At 66.3% G+C, this 10,051-nt stretch overlaps 1 protein-coding gene across 1 annotated transcript; it reads right to left on the reverse strand.

The window, feature by feature from the left end:
* Positions 1 to 651: 651 nt before the first annotated feature.
* PLPP2 (phospholipid phosphatase 2) lies at positions 652 to 5,832 on the reverse strand. Its single transcript, XM_030033775.2, has 6 exons — positions 5,673 to 5,832; positions 3,124 to 3,275; positions 2,497 to 2,774; positions 2,238 to 2,295; positions 1,909 to 2,085; positions 652 to 1,795 (listed from the first exon to the last, which is right to left on the reverse strand). The coding sequence occupies exons 1-6, from the start codon at positions 5,722 to 5,724 to the stop codon at positions 1,658 to 1,660; spliced, it is 855 nt and encodes a 284-aa protein (XP_029889635.1). The 5' UTR covers positions 5,725 to 5,832; the 3' UTR covers positions 652 to 1,657.
* Between the last annotated feature and the right edge of the window lie 4,219 nt (positions 5,833 to 10,051).

Consider the following 10,051-nt stretch of genomic DNA (forward strand, 5'->3'; position numbering starts at 1 on the left):
CCCCATCACTCCCCAGCAGGGCAGAAGGCCCTGTGCCCCCTGCCAGCTCCCCAGCCCGGGGCCACTGCCTGTCCCTGCTGCAGCCTTTCCCGCAGGAGGGATGCAGGGTGGCTGTGCCAGGGCTCCCTCACCACCCTGCCTTCCCTCAGCTCTGGCTGCCGGAGCAGGCAGGGGAGCTGCAGGCGCAAAACGTCACTTTTTCCGAGAGCTTCTCCCCGCCTTCCCTTCCCCCTTGCAGAGGCCAGCCGTGGTGCCGGGGAGCTCGGGAGGCTCCCGGGGTCAGGGTGAAGGCAGCGCCAGGACAGGACCCAGCTGGGACCCTGCGTCGGCCACAGCTCTTCTCTCCTCTCCAAGGCAGTATTTCCCAGGCAGTGTGGGCGAGGAGCGCCTGGCCAGCCCCATCTTTGCTGGGGCTCCCTCCCATGGGAGGGGGCTGCTCCCATCAGCCCCTCACTGTCCCATCAGCCCTGTTCGAGACCAGCTTTCCCAGCACAATTGGGAGAGGGGCTCAGCAGCCCTGACAACAAGCAAACCTCCCTGCTAGTGAGGGGCTTCAGACCTCTTTCCCTTGGAAAAGGAAACCCTAAACACTTAAGCCCATGCACTCCAAGGCCAGGAGCATCCATGGAGTAAGAGAACAGGCCTGACACATTCTTTAACGATGATCTAATTTAAAAAACACATTTTTATAAAAACACATCATAATGAAAATGCATGTAGTTTAAAAAGAGGCCCACAGCGCTCCAGTGCTGGAGGCAGCTGTGTGTCGGTGATGGGACTGCTCCATGGCCCACTCCCCACCATCCCAGGGCATTCAGAGTCCTGTGTCCGGCTCCACCTCCCCTTTATTTTCCTTTACCACAGAAAGCTTCTCCCCTTCCCCCTACCCCCCCCCACCCCCTAAAGCATCAGCTGAAGCTGCAGGAGAGACAAAGGCTCAAGCATCCCCCTCGCCCCAAGCCAGGTGCGAAGCAGGCAGGGTGCAAGAAGCCCTCGCTTCCAGCACTGCAGCATCAGGCACCACTGGAGAAGAGCCTGCCCATATACCCTTTGCTCACACCAGCCGCTGGTGGGCAGGACTGCTTTTAAAGGTAATCAGGGAACAGAGAAGAGCTCTGGATTGCTTTGATCCTTTCCAAAAAAGTATTGTTAGCCCAGCAGCTGTCCTCCTCCCCCTGTGCTTGTGAGGATTTGTACTCATAAGGCTGGATAATTTGACAGGGATAACACACACTCAGCACAGGCAACCTCAGACTTCCTGACGAGTTTGCTCTTGGCTTGGTGTGGTTTGCCAGCCCGATAAATCCACTCCCACGTGCCACCCTTCCCTCCCTCCCTTCACACGGAGGGCTGGGACGGCAGCCTTGGAGCGTGACTCAGACACACAGGGGATCGAGGACCTCCCCTTCCCGCAGGCAGGGCGCTGGGATCGCCAGGCACGGGCAAGCACAGAGGCACCGCAGGCATGGGGAGCCGGGAGCCGTGGCACTGCGGGAGCAGGCATGGACAGGGCCATCCTGCAGGTACCTGCAGCAGTGAGAGGCACTGGAGCCGTGGAGCCAATGGTTAATACAGAGCCAGCGTCCCCGTCCCTCGCGCCAGGAGCGGTGTGGAGCACAGCGAGGGGCAGGTGTGCAGTCCGGCGCGTGTGGCCCGCTCACGGGGCGCCCCGGTAGCTGTAGTGATTGCGATCGGGGTCGCTCATGGTGAGTGGCAGGCTGGGCTTGCGCTCCGGGTCTTTCTCATCGCACTGCCGCGGGGGACGGTGCTTGAAGAAGTCAGAGACATAGCGGACCTGGAAAAGACCGATGGGAAGAAGGGTTTGAGGACCCCTCTGACCCCTCTGGCAGGCTGAGCTGCAGCCAGCGGTAAACCGGCAGAGCATCAGGTCAGGCAGGGGACACTCACGATGAGGACGGCAATGAGAGCCCCTTGGAGCAGCCCTGCCAGCACATCACTCCAGTGGTGCTTGTAGTCAGACACCCTGGTGTAGCCCACGTAGATGGCGAAGGTGATGAGGAAGAACTGGATGGTGGGGCGCAGCAGCCGGGCCCACTTCCCCACCAGCCGGGCTTGCACGTAGAGCTGGGCAGGGAAGGGGGAACAATCACCCAGTGCAGGAGGCACCAACTGGCCTGAAGATGGGGTGCTCAGGGCACCAGTCCAGCCTGGGGGACGGGACCCACAGGGGCTCGCCGCCATCCCGCAGCACGGAGCGCCCGGAGCACAGCACTTACCGCCAGGAACATCATGCAGTACATCCCAAAGGAGGAGTGCCCAGAATAGAAGGACAGTCTATGGGGCAAAAGGGATGGGTCAGGCCATGAGAGGGAGCCCCCAGTGCCCATGTGGTTCCCCGCAAGCTCCCCACCCACTCTGTGGGCTCTGCCCTGCAGCAGGAGAGCACCGATACCTGTCTGGGGCTGCCACCAGACCACAGGAACCCAGCGCCGCCAGGCCAGAGGAGCGGACATGTCCTGTGGCCCCATGGCTCACCTGGACTCTGTGATGTTCCTGCTCTCCCCCTGGCAGACGTTCTCCAGCTGCACGTAGATGGAGCAGTTCACCTTGGACCAGTCAGGATTGCAGACGGCCAGGAAGTTTGGCCGGAGACGGCCGATCATGTATTTGGCCAGGTCAGTCAGGGACTGGCTGATGGCCCCCCCAAAGAGGAAGGTCCCAACCACCTTGTAGAGGGCAGCCAGGTAGTTGTTGAACTCTGACTTGGAGTAGAGGCGCTCTGTGTAGACCAGGTACGCCTCCCCTGACGAGATCTACAGAGACCAAGGGGCAAGGGGTGAGGGTCTCGGGGCTACGGAGCAGCTCCCCAGCACCAGGGGTATGGGACACTCTGGCACTCAGGTCTGCGGCAGAGGAGCCCCAGGCGCCTGCCTGCCACAGGAGCTCCTGGGGCCTCTCCCCCTCCCTGCAGGGAACCAGCCCCCCAGGACGTGGGTCTCGCTGCCCCAGAGGGAGCTCCTAACCCCCAGCAGAGCAGGGCTCGACCGGAGCGTCCTGTTGCCCTGCCAGGGGTCTGGAGGTGGGCTGTGCTGGGACCCAGCTCCCAGATACAATGTGCCAGGATGTCCCTGAGCCAGAGGGAAGGGGATAGCACTTCCTTACAATGACAACAGTGCAGGTGATGGTGACCCCAGCCATGAGGCCATGGGTGATGGTATCCGCCTTGTAGGGGTAGCGGATGGAGTCATCGTTGCAGTAGAAGCCCCGCTTGTACGGGGAGTTCACCAGCGTCAGGATGACGAAGGGCAGAGACGCTGCAAGGCAGAGAGAAGGTGAAGACTGGGGACACCCGCCTGCAGGCTCCACACAGGCACCCAGCATCACACGGTCTCCCCATCCCTCACCCCCCGGTCTCTGCTCCCCACTGCCAGGGAGGCATCCCCTCTGGGGATGCAGTCCTGAGCCACCCGCACCCGGGACAGGAGGACTTGCACCCGCCAGCACACTGGCCCCACTACTGATAGGGCCCTATCAGAACTCACAGCTGCCTGCGGCACCCAGATACCACATGAGATGGCCGCAACCGGGCACCTGCAGAGCCCCCAAGGCTGCCCCACTCCTCCCCAGGCGCAGCCAGTCGCGGGGCCTGGTGCAGGAGAGCAGGGCTACTCTTGTGCCCTCTCCTCACACTCCCTAGGGTCTTTCAGCCTAGGAGGATGGAGCTCATTAGAATTAACGAGCACAGGCATCTTGCAAACCTGTTTTACGGCAGGGAAGGGCCCCCAGGCCCCAGATGGTCCTGGCAGAGCCCTCACACCAGCTCCAGGAGAGCCAGTGCCTGGAGATGCTGGTGGGTGATCCACCCCAGGCACGGTCAGAACCCAGTGCACTTGGGTTCCCACCCTCGCCCTCCCACAGCCCTTGTTCCTGCCAGCCCCTCCTCTTCCCCGGCTCCTGGCAGGACTCTGGAGAGATGCTGTGACTGGCTGGATCAGTCCAGGCGAGGAGGCTCTTCCACCCGGCGTGCCCCAGCCCTGGCTGCAGGCATCTTGGAGCTCGTCCCTGGACGGGACCGTCCCCAAGATCAAAAGGGGTTTTGGGGGGGGGGTCTCTGCCCCGTGCAGCAGGCATGCCAAATCCCCCGCTGAAAGGGGACCTCCTGCCACTGCGGCCGCTCTGACCCTGCCCAGGGGACGCTCCCTCTGGCAGCGCCGGGCAGCCCCGGGAGAAGCCCGGGCAGGGCCGAGGGCTGGAGGCACCCACCCCGGGGACACGGGGCGCCGCCGGCCCCGGGATGCTCTGCCCCGGGGAGAGGCCCCGGAGAGCGCGGTCCTCCCCCGGCTCGCAGTCCACCTTAAGCCCGGGCTCCCCTCCCGGTTCCGCCTTTCCCGGCGGTTTCCGCCTCCCCTCGTTCCACCGTCTCCCGGGAACACGCACCTTTGTCCCCCGCCCGCACCCTCCTCCCCGGGGCGCAGCCGGGGGGGGTCCCTCCGCCGCCTCTTGCGCCCACCGAGCGAGCGGGAAAACGATAACAAAATACCAGCCTGCGGCTCCCCGGCCTCGCCCCGCCGCCCCCCTGCTCCCCCCGAGCGCAGGCAGCAGCGGCCAGAAAACGCTGCCAGGGCGCTGGGAACGAGCCCCAGCTTCGGGGGGCCGGCTGCCCGGCGCAGGGGTGTCTGCTGGCGCCTCTGTGTGCGCCTCAAACCTTAATTTGCAGCTCAAGTTAGACACCAATTTTCTTTCTGGGTAATTTCATCCTCCAAAAAAGCTCCCCTAAAAATAAAAGACACCGGCATACCGGAGCAACCCAAACAAAAACAGGAACCTGCCTCTCCCCACCGGTGCTTAGAGCCCAAGAAAGCAGCGCCCGGCCCGGGAGGTTCAGGCTGAAATTACGACCTGGGCCTTTATTTTTAGTCCGTCTTAATTAGGTGCTTGTCAGCGTCAGTTTTAGAAACGGGCGTTTGCCTGCACCGGGGGACAGGGCGGGGGGGATGTAACTGGGAAGGGGCACCCCGAACCCAGCTGCCCGGGGCTGCGGAGCTCCCCGGCCCCGCTCCGGCTCCGGCCGCCCGCGGAGCGCAGGGCCCGGCCGGCGGGCAGGCAGCCAGGGCGGCGGCAGAAGGAAACGTCCCTCCCGCCCGAGCAGCGCGGCGGGGCCCGGCCAGCAGCCTCCTGGCCCGGGACCGACTCTGGCCCCCGGTCCCCCGGGGGAGGCCGCCGGACCCACCCCGCGGTCCCCCGGCTCCCACTCGGCCGCCCGCCGGGCACGTCCCCGGGGCGCTGTGCCCCCCCTCCTCCTCCCGTCCAAGGCGCCCGGACAACGGGACAGCCCCGCGAGCCGGGACCCCCGACGGGGCCCGGGAGCTCCGGGGCAGGAGCCGGTGCCCGCCCGGCCCCGCCGCCTCCGCTCGCGCCGCCCCGAGGGCGAAGCGGCGCCGGCGAGGCCGGTGCACCGCCCGCAGAGGCCCAGAGCCCCGGAACGGGGGCCGGGCAGGTGCCTCCCCGGCAAGCCCCCAGCCCAGCCCCGCAGCACTGGCAGCGGGCCGGCCCGGGCAGGGGCGCCGGGGTCCCCGGTACCGCCCGCGGACCCGGACCCAGCCCACGGCACAGCCCCACCGGAGGGATGGAGGGGGACGACGACGGCACGGGGACGCTCCGGAGCCGCCCGGGGCGGGGGCGCCGCGGCCGCGCCGGTACCGAGCCCTCACCGACCGCCAGGCAGAGCACGTCGAGCACCACGAAGACCTTCCTGCGCTCCATCCCGCTGCCGGTGGCGGCCCCGCGGCCCGGCCCCGCGGCTCACATGGCCCGGAACGGCGCGGGCCCGGCCGGGAGGTAAAGTCCGGGCGGACGGGACGGGACGGGGCGGGGCGGGGCGGGGCGGGGCGGCTCCGGCAGCCGGTGCCCCCGCCCGCGGGCTGGGGCGGGGCGGGGCGGGGCGGGGCGGGACGGGAGCGGGCGGGGGGCGGGCGGCGGGCGGCGGGTTGTGGGGCCGGGGCAGGTGTGGGGCGCGGCGGGGGCGGAGGGCAGCGGGTCCCGGTGCGGCCACGCCGGGGGCGGCCCGGGCCCGGACCCCCCTCGTCCCCTGCCGCTTCCCCGGGCCCCGCTCCAGCGTCCTCGGCTCCGGTCCCCCCAGCCCCCCGCTCCTCCTGGCAGGCCTCCCCGCCCCGGCTCGGCTGCCTCCCGTCGCTGCGGCAAGGGGAAGGGGGAGAAGGAAGGGAGCGAGGCCGCGTGTGGGAGCTGCGTGTGTCCCGCCAGCCTCGGGCTTCTTTCTGGGAAAAAAAAAAAAGGGGAACAAAGGAAAAATCCGAGGGTGGAAGAACGCGGCCACAGAAATGCACTGGCTGCATCGGTGCGGTGCGGCTGCTGTTTATTGCAGAGAAGATATGGGGCTGCCTCAGTCGCGATGGCGGTTGTTGGGGGTAAGGAGGGTTCCCCGGGAGCCTTCGGACACAGTGGAGAGGCCAGCGGGGAGCAGAGCAGCCGGATTTAAACACAGGACAAGGCACATGTTTGTTTTAAGCTGTGATTTAACCGCTGAAACACAGGGCGGTATTTTCCCGTGCATCAGACGTTGTTGGAGCAGGACAGGCTCCTGGTGCTGCCCGTTGGGGCTGGGGACATGCCAAGCTGGTGGCACCCAGAGCGGGGATGGGAGCAAAGGTTCGAACACGAGTCCCCACAGCGAGTCCCTGGCAGGAGCGGGGATGGCTGCAGCCCGGCTGCTCCAGGCCCGACTGTTGGTCAGGAACGGAAGGAAACATAAATAATACAGAAACCACCCAAATGATAGCTACTGGGCTGGTTTATTTAAGTGCAGCGTGAGTGGCCTGTGGAGAATGTCAAGGCTGTTGTGGGAAGCCAGCAGAGCTGGAAACGCTCTCGGGCTGCCCTGGGATTTAAGGAGAGGGGCAGAACCACTTGCCGGCTTTTCTCTGCTCCAATCCAACCTGATCTGCCCCCATACAACCTCCCTCCTGCCCATCGGTGCCACAGGGCCCTGGCACAGCTGCTGGGGCAGGATTTGCCCCGCACATGCTGCCTGCAGGTCCCAAATCTTGGTAATGGGCAGGTAAAAGCCCTGAGGCAGGAGGGCTGAGGGGATGCTGGAGGAGGGGAGGTTGGCTGGCACCTGTGGGATGCCCAGATTGTGTCGTGGAGGGGACGCAGGGTTCAATACAGTCTCTCCCACTGCTGGTAAGTGTCGTCACAGCCTCCAGCAGTCCTTGGCTGTGCTGAGCCATGCTCACAGCTGGCATCCAGGCTGGGCCATCATGGGGGCATAGATGTGGCAGTGTGGGGCTCAGCGACGACAGGATACAGCCCGGCAGGGTCATACTGACCCATACTGTGGGTGTGCATCTCTGTGCTGCAGCAGGGCAGAGGGGAGCAAGATAGGGCAGCTGCTCCCCTGCCTGCGCAGCACGGCCTCACAGAGCCGGCACCGTGGACAGGACTTTGCCCCATGCAGTGCCGTGGCTGTCAGATGGTGCCAGGGAAGCGGGAGCCACCCAGGAACGGCCCAGCCCGGCTGGACTGGCTGCTCTCAGCTCTGCCCAGCACTCGGGGATGTAACAGGGACGGGAAGCAGCCCCTGCTCTCAGCTCGGCCCCGCGCTGTTTGCTCAGCCTGCGTGGTCCTGGGCAGACGGGCTCAGCCTCCCCCTGCTCGGCACCAGGCCCCAGCCCGCAAAGGGCCTCGCAGGGCCTTGTGGGGCCGGCGACGCAGCCCTGGCTGCCGTGGCGGGCGGTTCGTGGGGAGGCCTGGCAGCGCTTGGACCCTTTTGGTTAGGTTTCCTCCAACATCACTTGGATTTTCCGTGGAGTCCTGCAGGACGCCGGTCCCGGCCCCTCCCAGCCCCAGGGTGAGCGCTGGGACCCCATCCCCGGGGTCTGCTGATGCTCCGCTCGGGGGGGGGGGGGGGGGGCGGGGGGGAGGACCGGGACCCTTCTCCCCCCGCTGCCGGAGGTCTGCCCACGTCTCTGCCGCCATCCCCTCGCACGGAGGCTCACGGGAGGGAGGACGAGCCCGAGCCGGAGGAGGGGGGGCTGCTGGGGGAGGCCCAGCCCCCTCCCCGCGTCGCTGCAGCCGCAGAGGGAGCGACCGTGCGGGCCGAGCTCCCGGCCCTGCCGCCGCCCGCCGCGCCTTGGCGATGCGGGGTGGCGGGGGCGAAGGTCCGGCACCCCCGAGCGCTGGGGACCCCCGCGGGGCGGCGCGGGTCCCGCCGGGGGGGGGGGGAGCGGGTCCCCCGGGCGCAGGCGGGTCCCCGGCGCGGGGCTGCGGCCCCCTCTGCCGTCGAAGCGCCGCGGCTGCAGCGGCCGCGCACCCGCCCGGGGCCGCGCCCGGAGCCGCCGCCGCCGCCGCCGCCCGACCTCGCCGGGGCCGCGCGTGGGGACCGTGGGGCGGGCAGAGCCCGCGCGGCCCCGCCAGGTCGCTGCCCGCCTTCCCGCGCCCTGGAAGCAGAGAGGAAACATCTCCCCGAAGCCTGCGGGGATGCAGAGCCTTCGGGGGGGGTGTCGGTCCTGCTGACCGTACACCTTCGGAAACGTCACTCCGGTCACGCAGGGCCAAAAAAGGCATTTCAAAGGATGCGACGAGACGAGGCACAACGATCCCACCCCAGAGCTCCAAGCACACCCGCCCTTCCCGGTGCTCCTCAGGGCCTCGAAGGAAGCGGGGAACCCACTCCCGTCCCCCGTGCCCGGGGCTGTGCCCACCATCCTGCCCAGCCTCTGCTGCAGGGAGCCGGGGGCTGCAGCACCAGCTAACAGCCCTCCTCTTCTGAGGCACAGGCCGAGCTGAGCCCGGGCCCCGCTCCAGGCCCCAGCAGCCGGGGTGTGCTGCCTTACGGCCGAGAGCTGCTCCCGCTCCCATCCCTGCTGCGTGGACAGCAGCCGGGACACTGCCTGCTCCCACCCGCCGTGGCTGTGTGTGGCAGCACCACAGTCCAGAGCTCTGTCGAGGGGCTGCTTGCCCAACCTTGCTGAGCTGCCAGGAGAAATGCAGAGCAGGGAGAGCTCCCAGAGGGGTGGGTTGCCCATTTCCTGCTGCTTTTCTGGGTGGCATTTTCCAGCTGCAAGCAAGGGAGACAGGAGCCCTCGTTTCTGCCCCCCCCCCCCCCCCCAAGGCCCCAGGACAGAAGGCGAGAGCCAGAGAACAGAATTTAAGGAGTTTCTGATGAAACAGAGGGGCTTTGTGGTGAGGAACGAGCCTTCTTGCAGAAACATACAACACAGTTGAAGCAGGAACGTTTCCCTCGCCTCCAGGATGTTATTTCTGGCTGAAGCCAGTGAGACATGGATGGACCCCCACCTCCCACCACCACGGGCTCTCTGAAGGCTGCCAGGATTTCAGAGGACCTGGGGCATCTGTAAGAGCAAGGAACACCTCCCTCCCCTCCACACACAGTGCCAGGAGGGAAAATTCAGCCAAGGAAGCTGGGCCTCCTCCCAGGTTGTGATGGCATCCCTGGTACAAGGCATAGGAAGGCAGGCAGGGGCCAGGAACAGAGAAGGGAGGGGCCCCAAGAACCAGCCCCAGACACCCTGGGACAGGAGCTGCAGGCATCCAGGCAGCTCACGCGTGCTCCAGCCATGGGAAGCACCTGCACCACAGACCTGGCTCTGGCAGGGTGGGCTGGAGGCATAAGCTCTTCACTGATCCCAGGATGAAGATGCTCCTCACCAAGCAGAAGCAGCTGCGCTCAAGAGCAGGTTGAGTTCAGCTGCTGCAGGACTCAGGGCTGTTCTGACACACAATCACAGCACCCGAGATGGGAGGATGCAATCCCACAGGGCTCCAGGGTCGTTACCCAGCCCGGCACCTCCCCAAGGACAGACGGGAGATCAGTGTTCAGCCACACACCCTGCCCGGGGCGTCCTTGGTCTTAGGAACCATGAACATATGCTGCCAACAGCTTCCCACGCACTCTGCTGGGCATCCCACCCCTGCCCATGGAGCAATGGAGCACTCACCCAGGGAGGGAGATGATAGGGCAGAAGAGGCAAGGACCCCTTTTCTTGCCTCTACCATCATGATGCACGGGACTGTGGCATCTCAGTCTCCAAAACCAAGACAGGCTTCTGGC

This window comes from Aquila chrysaetos, chromosome 12 (genome assembly GCF_900496995.4).
Source record: "Aquila chrysaetos chrysaetos chromosome 12, bAquChr1.4, whole genome shotgun sequence".
NCBI classification, from domain to species: domain Eukaryota; kingdom Metazoa; phylum Chordata; class Aves; order Accipitriformes; family Accipitridae; genus Aquila; species Aquila chrysaetos.

Bases quoted from the DNA above. Each gene is read 5' to 3' on its own strand.
- PLPP2 (XM_030033775.2), bottom strand. From the start codon at position 5,724: ATGGAGCGCAGGAAGGTCTTCGTGGTGCTCGACGTGCTCTGCCTGGCG. The intron at 2,775-3,123 runs GTAAGGAAGTGC...TGGTCTCTGTAG, and splicing joins TCACCTGCACTGTTGTCATT to ATCTCGTCAGGGGAGGCGTA. The intron at 1,796-1,908 runs GTGAGTGTCCCC...GGTCTTTTCCAG, and splicing joins CTCTCATTGCCGTCCTCATC to GTCCGCTATGTCTCTGACTT.